A 13,407-nucleotide genomic window follows, 5' to 3' on the forward strand; every position below is an offset into this window, starting at 1 on the left:
ATATTAAAGGAGGCAGCAAAGGAAGTAAGCAAACCCTTAGCCATAATTATGAGAGCTTCCTTGGACTCAGGGGAGGTACCCATAGACTGGAAATGTGCAAATGTGACCCCAATTCACAAAGGAGGATCAAAGGCTGACACAAGTAATTATAGACCTGTGAGCTTAACTTCTGTTCCAGGAAAATTAATGGAGGCACTGGTTAAAGAAGCACTGCAGGATCATTTAGACAAGACTTCAGTTATAGCTCAGACACAGCATGGTTTTGTTAAGGGGAAGTCTTGCCTGACCAACTTGATTGGATACTATGATGCAGTCACAAAAGAACTGGATGCAGGGAATAACTTTGATATTATATACTTGGATCTTAGAAAGGCTTTTGATACTGTTGCACATGGAAGACTGCTACACAAATTGGAGCAGTGTGACATTGGAGGCAAATTGCTGCTATGGATAAAGGGGTGGTTGAGGGGGAGAAGACAGAGAGTGGTAATCAATGGACACTGCTCATCGTGGACTAATGTTATTAGTGGAGTCCCTCAGGGCTCAGTGTTGGGTCCATTATTGTTTTCTGTATTTATAAATGATATTGATGATGGTATATCAAGCTTAATGTCCAAGTTTGCAGATGATACAAAGGTTGGCAGGGTTGTCAAGGACACTACTGACACTATGCTGCTGCAACAGGATCTGGAAAGGTTGAGCAGATGGGCTGAGAGGTGGCAAATGAAGTTTAACATTGACAAATGTAAAGTACTACACATGGGAAAAAGCAACCCCAGAGCAACGTATCAACTCTGTGGTACTACACTGACAGTGGTAGAGAATGAAAGGGACTTGGGGGTGATTGTGCAGGCAGATATGAAGTTCTCTGAGCAGTGCAGACGGGCTGCGAGAGTAGCTCATGGAGTATTGTCAATGATATACAGGAATTTTTCCAGCAGGGATAAGGAGGTGATTATTCCATTGTATAAGGCAATGGTCAGGCCACACCTAGAGTACTGTATACAGGTCTGGAGGCCTCATTTCAAGAAGGATGTAGAGCTGCTAGAACGAGTACAGAGAAGGGCAACAAGATTAGTGAATGGAACAAAGGGGTGCTCTTACGAAGAAAGGCTTAAGTTTTGCAAATTACAGTGTCTGGAGACTAGGCACCAGCGAGGTGATCTGATAGAGGTGTATAAAGCCTTGAATGGTTTAAGCAAGCTCAATGCTGATGGGATTCTTCCTCTAGCTCAGAAAAATCACCTGAGAGGGCATAAATTCAAATTGAGGAAAGACAGATGTAGGATAGACGTGCGGAAATTTGCCTTTAGCCAGCGGGTGGTTGGTTGGTGGAACAGACTGCCATCCCTTGTGGTGGAGGTTGATAGCCTAAATAAGTTTAAGGCTCAGCTGGACAGGTATTTTGAACGAACAGAGGGGTGAAGTGGAAGTGGGGTTTTTTTTTTTTTTTTTTTGGCTGATGCTGCATAAGCTTGCTTTCTTGCATCAAATGCCTCTACTAATGCTAATGCTAATATTAGTAATGTATAAATAAAATAAATATAACTATTTACAATTAAAAGGATCAATCAATAATTGACTGAGCCAACTATTTACACTATTTATAATAGTACAGGTTAGTAATTTACCAGACTCAGTGATCCCACAGGCCAAGTCAGTAAAACATAATAAATAATTTAAAATCGCAACCCATATTAAATACAACTCCATACAATTGATTAAAAAAAAAAAAAAAAAAAAAACTTCAACCTATCATAAGTTAACAATCTATAATTACGCTTGAACACAAAGACAGGGAGGGGGTGGGGAAATAATGATATCTCCAATATTTTCCTTAATATTTAGAGGAAAATACCCCTATATTACAATACAATCAACTATTAGAAAATAAATATAATACAATGCTAAAAGTCCTTTGACAAATTAAAGTTAAAAATCAAAAATACCTGAATTTAACTCCTAAAACTGATTATAAGAAACTTCTGAAAATGTCTTGCAACTCTTAAACCTAGACATTAAGAGGACAAATAACACACTCTATGCAATGCAATCACTTAATATCGCGATACTACGATTAATACTACAATGACAGCCATTTGTAGACGTAAGGTAGTGTAAATTTGTGCTATGAACTTTGAACTTCAATTTCTCCATAAATAATTGAAATAAATTCCTGAAAATTAACACTGAAACAAAAAAAGGTTCTTGAATCCAACAAAATAATCAAAAACTCTAATTCACTAAACACTTTCTAATACAATCGTGTAGGAGCACTCAACTCACTGCGTCTCACGAAAGCAGTAGCACATGAACACACCCCTCAAATGTCTGAGGATACATTTGCACATCTCCAGTCCGTGGGAGGCGCCTCCGTAGCCAGGTGGGAAGGAGCAGCAGTGCGTAGCACACGCTTCTTGATTAGACCGGGGTTCGAGCCCGTCACCACCAAATATGGAGGATGCGGAAAGGTCAGGGAATGACCACCGCATATCCCGGAGAAATATGGCCTTAGTTGCTAATGCTCCTAAAAATCAAATAACAAACCAGTCCGTGGGTACCTCCACTGAATCCAAGGATGCTCTGATAATTATGGCTAAGGGTTTGCTTACTTCCTCTGCTGCCTCCCTTAATATAACTAGATAGATCCCATCCACTCCAGGTGCCTTTTTTTACATTTAACTTCAACAATTTCTCCATTTTGCTCTTAGTTATTACAAAATCATTTAGCTCCCTGTTATTGTTTGATAAATTTTTGGTCTGCAGTTCCCCACACAATTCTCCATGTGTGAATCTAATGCAAAATAATCATTCAGTTTGTAAGCTACTTGATTAGAATTGTGAACAATCGAATCATCAATATCAATTGGACCAATCTGATTCACCCCCTTCCTTCTAAAGTTTACTTAAGTGAAAGAAGTCTGCTATTTTGCTTTGCATCCTTTGCCAAAGATTTGTCATAATCTGTTTTCCCTTGCCTAACCTCCTTTGTGATTTGATTATAGACTAGCTTATAACTCCAGTAAGGTCGTGTTGCCTAATAATTTATATGCATCCCATGCATTTTTCATCTCTCCTATGAGTTTCATTAGTACATCTGACATCCATTTAAGCCTAAATCTTAAACAGTATTTCTTAGTTGGTATGAGAAGCCTAGTAGCTTCCGAGGTTAATTCCGTGAATGCTTCCCATTTAGAAGTTGCTGTTGGTAACATCAGCAGATAGGCTCATGTTATAGAATTTAAAAATTATCTGAGACTACCATAGTGATCTTTATAAAAGCAAAAACCGTCCCCTCTACCCCTGATGGTAGTTACATCTTTAATAAAATCCCATATCAATATTCTGTAATCACTGCCACCTAGTGGTTCCTTTATCTACAGATTTTTAATGCGTGAATAATCACTGCTGATAATCAGATCAAGAGTATTACTCCCTCTAGCTGCCTCTCGAACATGCTGCTGTAGAAAACAGTCATCCAATAAATCCACAAATGTTTTCCTAGTGTGTGAATGACCAACCCACTAGTTTAATTTAATATATGCAAAGTTAAAAAGGTGCACTATAGCCATAGTAGCTTATGCACCTTTAAACTCCCATAACAACAACAGCAAAGTTAAAATCCTCGATTATAAGACATTTTGATTTACTAGCCCACTCTATTTCTCTGCACAATTATTTGTTGTACTCATCAGAGTCATTAGGCCTATGACACACTCCTACTCTCATTGTTTCTTACCCACTGCTTATGTCATTCCAAACTGACTCAACATTGCACTGGCCACCCAAGTCAGCTTGATGCACTGCCTCTGATTTTGTGTTTCTTAACTAACAGCATAACTGGCCTTCCTTCCTATCCTGTCTTTTCTTTACACAACGTACTCTCCAATTCAAATTCTTCATCCCTTATATCTGAGCGACACCAAGTCTCTTATATCCCAACAATATCTGCCTTTGATGTCTTGACCAGAATAAGCATTGGTGTATGTGAAAGTATACATGCACCTGTGTTCTTACTCTTAGTTACCCTATCACAGCTCATGTATTTACTTGTTCCATGATGACTCCCAGCATCTTGCTTTCCAGTAGAAGTAGTGCAAGAATCACTTTCACCTCTGCCTGTGGCTACTTTTAATCTATTAGTCTGTGTATCCTCCCCCCAAAGTGAGCAGTTTTCCTGCCCACCTAACACCGCCTCAATAGCATCTGCAAATATTCCTGTACCCTTTGTATTTAATTGCATCCCATCCCTGTAGAAACAGTCTCTCCTGTTAACAAGCACAGACCATGCTGGAAAAAATTTCACCCCCATGAGCCTTTCACAATATCTTCAGTGCTGAATGGATTGACAAGGTTTTCATCATATACTCCCTCCTATCATGTCTGGGCAGAATTGCAGACACTTTCAAATTTAACCGTAACTCTTGACTTTTTTTCAGCACTAACCTGCACTTGTTAAGGAGTTAGAAAAAATTGTCACACATTAGAATTTTTCTTCCTTCTCACTAATCACATTGGTTTATCTGTCATTCATTCTAGTCTGTACCTTGAACAACAATTCTTACTTCCTTAAATACCTCCCAATTGCATTTGTTATCATTAGTTGGTCCCATTGACACTCAAGGCCGTCTTATTAATAATTTTGTCTAAGGTAAAGAAAGCCAACATAAGAACCACATCAAACTACCAGAAACTTACTGGACAAACTAGTTTGTTGATATTGCAGTTTCTCTCTGCATTCTCAGTAAACAGGTGGTGCATGTTATTGGTAACAGCAGTAGAAGTCAAGAATGGTATATTGATTGACATGTAGGCATGACAGACAATGTAATGATTAGTTTTTTCTCATTATTAAAAGCAGATTATTGGAGTTCACTAGTTGTTGTTGGTTGTTGTTTAGTTTTTTTTAGGAGCATTAGCAACTAAGGCCATATTGCTCCGGGGATATGCGGTGGTCATTCCTTGACCTCTCCGCATCCTCCATATTTGGTGGTCACGGGCTCGAACCCTGGTCTAATCAAGAAGTATGTGCTACGCACTGCTGCTCCTGCCCACCTGGCTATGGAGGCGCCTGAGTTCACTAGTGCATTCACTATTAAAAAAAAAAAAAAAAAAAAAAAAAAAAAAAAAAAACATATTTCTGATTTCTTGTATGTTTTTAAGGTTGTTTCCTAACCCAGAGGTTCCCGAAGTTTGCAAACCTGTGTCCTAACTTAATCTTAAAGATATTTGTTAGGAAAAAAGGAAAAGGTTTCTTCTTTTGTTTTTTTTCATTATATTTCCTAACCTCATCTTAAATGTTAGATTAGGAAATAATAGGAAAAGAAAGAAAGATTTTTTATATATATATATTATATATGAAACTAAGAGCAACTATGGCTGAATATATTCTAAGTTTTATTAATACTTAAAAATGCAAAAGAGTTTGCCTCAATGCTTCTTCACGGGATGACTTCTACACTCTACCCTCCACGAAAGACTGATTTAAAAATCATTTTAAAAATAGGAGATGGGGATAAAATATGGGCATGTTCTTACACCACAATAGTTATCATCCGTTTACCTATAAGCACTTGGTTGTATTTAATCAGTTTATTAACGCTTATAAATATACTACCACACAGACTGCGTTACATATAGAAATTGAGGAACCAACGAGCAGATTTTTAAACAGGATATATCCTCTTACCACTATTAATCATATAAGACTACAGGGTGGACAGCACTAAACACACTGACAGAATTAGTAAAAAAACACTGTTACAATTCCATACATAGAACAATGGTACAGGCAACTTAATATTCTTCTCAGGGATACAGAATTTAAAATAATAGTGAAACCAACACAAAAATTGCACTCCATATTGAAAAAATGTTCCATTCTTCCATAGAAAACTCATAACCTGGTTTATAGCACGTCATGCATAGATTATAATTCCTGTTATGTGGGATCGAAAAGGTGTCTTTTGAATATGAGATTAAAGCAACATGCTGCTTCAATCCAAGCATTACTAGCCACAGCGTCACAATTGTCCTTCCATGCCATAAGTGAGAATCACATTTTTCTGTTCAACAAAGCTAAGATTTTAAACAAACACAATTATACAAAATTGCTAATTGCGGAAACCTTAGAAATGAGACTACACAGTAACTTGAATAACATATGGTGGCGTCCATTTCTCATTTCTGATTCATGGACTTTTGCACACATGCATAGTAACGAGTAATCTATTAATATCGTAGTGCACATACACACACATACCTTGCATTAGTATTCCAACCTGTGAACAAGATAGATGTCAAAAAGCTTGGTCCCCTTAAGGAAGGAAAGTTTCATAAATTATTTTAGTCATCGCGTTCTTAATTTTAGCAATTTTATTCCTTGATATAATTTTATTGCTGTCTATTTTATATTATATATTTGACATAATGCTTTCGGTCACTCAAGGTTAACATTTATCAGCATTCAACATTTCAGCCTGTATATTTTATTTTGCCTACTAGCATCACAGTACTTCTGTATACTAGAAAGGTGTTTTGCCAGTATTTGATGTTAACACTATTCATATATATATATATCCATAGTGTGTTTTTAGGGAAACTGTTACTTATTATTTAAAAATTTATGCAATATTTGAAATGTCTTACTTTGATATAAATGTAAAATATTTAATTTTTTTGTTCTAGCTTCTTTGTATAATGGATTTTTAATTGTTAATTCTAATATAACAATCATGTAGGATGATGATACCTGTGAAGAATGGGATCGACATGAATCACTTCATAATGATGTCACGCTACAAGAACGTACCCGTGAGAGGTTATTTGAAGAAGAAGTGGAATTACAGTGGGAAAAGGGAGGATCAGGTTTAGTCTTCTATACTGATGCCCAATACTGGAATCTAAGAGACGGCGATTTTGATGAAAAAACATCAGATGATTGGAATGTTGATACAAATATATATTATGAAACTGGTAAGTTTCATAATATATATTTTTATATTCATTTTATTGAATTATGAGCCAATTTATTTAAGTGATCTGATCTGTTGTGAAAATCATATTTAGTATTCTCAAATCCATTTAGGTATTAAGATCTTGTGTCAGTTCAAGCAAGCATTCCAGCAAGGTATAAAATTGAGCATTAAATATAACATTTGTATAAAATTTGGGGGGGGGGGATAATCTCCCCTCCTATAAAATTGTAGATTTCTTGATAAAATAGCAACAGAGTAAGCACTTCTTAACAATAAGATTTAATTCATATTCATTAATTGAATGTGGCAACCAGTCAATTTCAGCTGCCAGTATTGTGCTATCTGTGTAAATTAATTTTTTTTTTTTTTTTTTTTTGATTTGGTAGTTGTTGGCGCATCGGCTTCTGTGGCCATATTGCACCTCCCAAGGTTTTTGCAGTACTTTGATCCAAGCCCGAGGCGGGAATCAAACCCGCGACCTTTGGGTTGCCGGGCAGGTACTTTACCCACTCGGCTAGCCCGGTCGGCGTAAATTAATATCTGTTCACTGCTGATGCCCCTAGTGCAATTTGTTTACAAGTCAACAGGCTTCTAAACGAATAGCACTGCTATTGCACTGAAGGGTCTCACAGCTGGAAATGGAAATCTTCAGATTGAAACCTTTTCATTGGTCCAGAAAAGTTTTAGTATAGCAAAAAAATTAAAAACAAAAAACAAATAATAATAATTTCAATTCTATAGTAATAAATTAAATATTTCTTAATTTTTTAAAAAATATAACTGAATTTAAAATTGCACATTACAACAGGGGCCATTAGGGGATCTTTGCCAGTATTGTTGAGCAGACATTAATGGTTCAGAGAAAGTGCTAGTAATGAGGGGCCAGGAGTAACACATACAGGGTGTGGCATTGAAGTTCCTGGACTGGTGCAATAAAAAGAACACAATATGAACAAGCTCAAAAATTGTTTTATTTTTATTCACAGTAATCACCACCTGATTGAATGCACTTATTACACTGTTCAATTTGGCAGTTACATTTTTCTTTGTCTTCCAAGTCCTGAAATCATTTTCCTTTGAGGGCAGTTTTCACCTTTTGAAAGAGGAAGAAATCCACTGTTGCTAGCTCGTTGATCTGTACAATACCGTGCTTCATTAGAAATGTCTTCACAGCAAGTGCGGATTGAGTGGGGGCAGCTGTTTCTCTCAAAATTGTGGCCTCACTCAGGAAATGTGCTACAACAGTCTTTAAAGCACCTGTACATAGAGTGCAGCATCTCAGATTCATCTCAGAGTACAGATTTCTTGTGAATCATACCCTATTTGTTGATAAACATTATCTGCATCATCTTGATCCTGAAGTTTTTAACAAAACATTTTTGGGCCTTGGTGATGATTTGAGTTCACTGCATGCTCTGATTCTTCGTTTCCGGGTCATACTGAAACACCCAACACTCATCTCCAATGACAATACAGTCGTAGAAATTAGGATTGTTTTTTCAAGTCTGGATAAAGTCTGCACATGATGATACTCTTCATTGCTTCTGCTCATCCGTGAGGCTGCAGCAGAAATTTTGTAAAGACCTTCCTTTTCTCTAAACCTTCATACAAAATTTTCCATACATTTCCTATATATCCAACTCATCAGCCATCATTTGAGGGTCAAACAGTGATCTCTTGCCTCAATTTCCTGAACTTTTGCAACTCTGTCCTCATTTTGAGAGGTCGATGGACACCCACTTTTTGGGTCATTGTCACATCTGTCTTGGAACCACTTATATCATTCAAGCACACTAGTATGATTTGACGTTTCATCACCGTAAACATTTTTTAACATTTCATATGTTTCTGCAGATTTTCCCAATTTAATGCAAAATTTGATATTCGTTCATTGCTCTATTGCAAAATCATAACACGGAATGTTAACGCACCTAATAAATCTGGTTGTTACTTGCATCCTTTCAACGTAGTGGACAATTTTTCTACTACCATCTGTTGAAGAAAGTTTGAACAACAACATACCACTTCCGTTTATTTTTAAACTCTGAGTGTGACCACAACAGTACCAGTCAGGGAAATTTCTTGGCACACGTGTATGTTTATCTGATGATATTGGTAGAGGTTAAATTTGACACATCTAACGGGTTCTTGTGTGAGTGCTTGATGTTGATATTTGGTTTTTAGGAGCATTAGCAACCAAGGCCATATTGCTCCGGGGGTGTGTGCGGTGGTCATTCCCTGACCTTTCCGCATCCTCCGTATTTGGTGGTGATGGGCTCGAACCCCGGTCTAATCAAGAAACGTGCTACACACTGCTGCTCCTTCCCACCTGGCTACGGGGGTGCCTTGAGTGCTTGAAAGCCATCAGGTAAACACATATGTGTTTATCTGATGATATTGGTAGAGGTTAAATTTGACACATCTAATGGGTTCTTGTGTGAGTGCTTGAAAGCCAAAGAGCCCTCTGATTATTTCGGTAACAAACATGCATAACATTCAAGGAATGTGTTGTGTTAGGGTTAAAAACATACAAACACCTAGTCTAAATTGTAAGTACAGGAGTATTTAATGTTTTTTTTTGGGGGGGGGGGCTGGAACCATGCTTTTAAAAAGCAGCTTGAGTGCAATTAAATGATTTATTTACATTGACATATTTGAGAGGCAGGAATATTCTAAAACTAGTCATCACTCACAATCCAGATATCATCACAGGAACAAAACTACAGGAGTTCTTAATGGGGAATACTTGCTCATTTCTAAGTTGGATGATGAAGAAACAGATTGTAGTTATTAAAGGTAGTGGCATGGATTTAATTTGAAGAAAGAGGTCTAGACAGTTTAAAATGCTATGTGGCCTCTATAAGAGACTGCATGAGGATGGGTACACAGGAACTATGGAATAGTTTTAATTCTGCAGTTCATGGTGTCGATACTTGTCACCAATATTGTAGTGCAGCATCTGACAGACATCAATGTTCTTTTTAATTTCTTGAACAAGATTTCGGTTTTTTAGATTCTGTTGGAGTATACATACTTATGTGTTCATTTTATTAGTTCTTAATTTAAAAAAATTAATTAAAAAAATATATTTTCTAATTTTTCAAAGTTTATTTGAAATTTGGCACAACATGAAGCATACAAAATTTGATTGTTATGTTTGTCACTTATTCTCTATCCTGTGATCTGTGCTTGTTAGAGATTGCTTCTACAGGGATGGGATACACTTAAATAGAAAGGTTGCAAGAATATTTGCCGATGCTAGGAGGCAATGTTAGATGTGTCAGAAAACTGCTAGCGTGTGGGATTCGCAGACTAATACATTAACAGCTGCAGGCAGAGATGGAAATTATTCTTGCACTGCTTCTATTGGAATGAGCAGCAGAGGCAAGGAAAGCAAGTTGCTGGGAATTTCTGGAACTGCTGGGAATCATGAAACAAGTAAATACATGAGCTGTGTTAGGTAACTAAGAGTAAGAACAGGTGCATGTATACTTGCATGTACACCAGTGCTAGGAGTGTAGTAAATAAATCTGATGAATCTGAAGTGCTGTACAAGACATCAAAGGCAGACATTGTTGGGATATCACATTTCACACAGATATAAGGAATGCAGAATTGGAATTTGGGGAGTACAATGTGTACAGAAAGGATACACAGGATAGGAAGGGAGGAGGAGTTATGATGTTAGTTAAGAAACACACAAAATCTAAGGAAGTGCATCCGGTTGACTTAGATGGACAGTGCAGTGTTGAGTCAGTTTGGTGTGACATGTGACAAAAACACTGGGAAATCAAAAATGAGGGCAGGAGTTTGTTATAGGCCTCATAACTCTGATGAGTACAATGAAAAATTATACAGAGAAATAGAGTGGGTCAATAAATCAGAGTGTCTTATAATGGGAGATTTTAACTTCAAAGATATTGACTGAACTTGAGTTTTTCACTCGTACACTAGCAAGGCTTTTGTGGATTTATTTGATGATTGTTTTCTACAACAGCATGTTAGAGAGAGGAAACCAGAGGGAGTAACATTCTTGATCTGATCTGAACCTTTAAGGTATCCTCAATAATACTGACAAAAACAATTGTCACCACCTTTGTTTAAATGTATCCTGTCTCTACAAAACAGATTCCTTCTACCTACAAGTGCAGGCCAAGCTGATAGAAATTTCCCCCACCTTGCAGAGTCCTTCAAGTCTTGAGTTTAAGCACAAGGCTTTCAGCATATAATCCCTCCTATCGTGTCTGAGCAGAATTGCAGACATAAATATAAAATAATAAGAAAATTTTAAAAAAATAAATAATAATAAAAATTAATAAGAGAAAAGAAAGTGGACAACCTATGCATTTCCCTCCTCCCTTAGGTAAATATCCTGCTGACCTTTGAATTTCCCCAGACTGTCAATCTCTATCACTCATGTAGGGGCTGATTGGACCTCACAGCCATGATACACGAAGGAAGCAGGAAAAAACTGGTTCCTTCGTGTATTGCTCACATCATATAATAAAAAAAATAATAATAAATGTAGGTAACTTATTTTAGCTAATTAATGGTTATTCTTCAGATTAGGCTAATGTTAAAAGTACATTCCCTCAGAATTGTGCTGGGACTGTTGTTTTTTTTTTTTTTTTTTTTCTCCTTAACCTGGTGCCAACTGCACTGTAACTGACAGGTGACCTTTGTTGCTTATTAATTGTTAATTAATGAATAGAAATCTGAGTTTTTTTTTCTAATCCAGTTTTATTTTTCTAAATATAGTATTAGTAGTAGCAATGATACAAGAAAGCAAGATGATACACCATCAGTCAAAAAATTCCCATTTCACCTATCCATTCCCTCTGAGTGTTTGTCTAGTTCTTCCTTCAATTTATTCAAGTTATATACTTCCAAACAACAGATGGAAGTTTGTCCAGCAATCAACCACCTGAAAACAAACTTCCAACTCATCTATTCTGCAATCATCCTTCATCAGTTTGAATTTATGCTCCTTCGTGCATATAGTCTGAGCAAGAGGAAGAAATCCCTTTGGCATTGAGCTTATTCAATCCATTCAACGCCTTAAACACCTCTATCAGATCACCACTCAGGTGCTTAGTCCCCAGATGCTGCAATTTGCAGAACTGAAGCCTTTCTTGGTAATAGCACCTCTTTGTTCTCTTCACCAATCTTGTTGTCCTTCTCTGTACCCATTTCAGGAACTCTACATCTTAAAATGAGAACTTCAGACCTGTGTGCAGTATTGAAGGTTGGCCTGACAATTGCCTTATACAATGGAATAATCACAGCCTTATCCTTGCTAGCAAAATTCTGTTATATCAGGGGTGGCCAACTTAATTTGTGATGTGATCTACTTTTTTCCTTCAAAATATGCCGCGATCTACCATCTCAAAAATTTCATTGCACAAGGTTAAAAAAGTTATTGTTAGAGATTGCTTCTACAGGGATGGGATACACTTATGGGATACATTTTTCAACACATATTGAAAAATATTGTTTATAAATTTTAAAATTCAATACAATTCAGAATTCTTATTTTAAATTCATACGTATTTAAAATTTTAATTTATGCGAAGTCTGTCTTCATGTCATCTGCCAAGCTTTCAAAATCGGGGTTATACCGTGATAAGGCCAACCGCAAAGAACCTTCTGTATGCAAGTCCGTAAGAGCACAGTGATTCTTCGTCTTTGTTCGTTTCAAATACAAAAAGGCTGATTCACATAGATACGTGGAACCAAAACAGGAATTTAAAAGTTCACTGCATTTTTTTTACATTTGGGTACTTTTTCTCTGCAAACATATTTCCAAAAGTCTTTTTCTGATGATCTGGCTTTTAGGAAAATATCATTTCGCAATGTAATAATTTCATTTTCAAGTAATATTTTCTCCTTGTGAAAAATCACAGCAATTTTTTTCTGCAATTTGTTTTGTATATAAGTCAGCATTAAATGGATAAGAAATATTGAACAATGTCTTCAATTTTTTTAAAATCACTGAATCTGGTTTCAAAATCGCCCACAACATTCTAAATTTCAGAAACATTTCTCGCTATTAAATTCAAAAACAGGATATTTTTGCAAATGATCTTTCATATTTGCAAAATGGTCAAATTTTTATTCTTTGAGATCCTTAGCCATTGCCAAAAATTGATATTTATATGCAGAAATACTACTAATCATGTTACCCACATTTTTATTTTTTCCAAATTAAGATCACTTTAATTTTCTGGTAAAATCTGACAAAAAAAACCAGATCACACAACCACTCCATATCTTGTAGCTGCTGATAATCATCTCCCCTTTGATTAGCAATATTTTTAAAAAATTTCATTCAGCAAATTTCGAAATCTCAGTAGAAACTTACTCCGACTCAGCCACCTCACATCTGTGTGTAATATCAGATCTGGTTCTTTTTTGTCGAGTTGCATTTTGA

At 36.4% G+C, this 13,407-nt stretch overlaps 1 protein-coding gene across 1 annotated transcript in view; it reads left to right on the forward strand.

Annotated features, from left to right (window-relative positions):
* LOC150085812 (G patch domain-containing protein 3-like) overlaps positions 1–13,407 on the forward strand; it is a 90,980-nt gene that overhangs the window by 40,083 nt on the left and 37,490 nt on the right. The window contains exon 3 of the mRNA XM_090373499.1: positions 6,741–6,975. Coding sequence (XP_090229625.1) covers positions 6,741–6,975 — 235 coding nt within the window. The remainder of the gene's footprint in view (positions 1–6,740; positions 6,976–13,407) is intronic.

This window comes from Mastigoproctus giganteus, chromosome 5 (assembly GCF_048544385.1).
Source record: "Mastigoproctus giganteus isolate SK-2022 chromosome 5, ASM4854438v1, whole genome shotgun sequence".
Taxonomy (NCBI): domain Eukaryota; kingdom Metazoa; phylum Arthropoda; class Arachnida; order Uropygi; family Thelyphonidae; genus Mastigoproctus; species Mastigoproctus giganteus.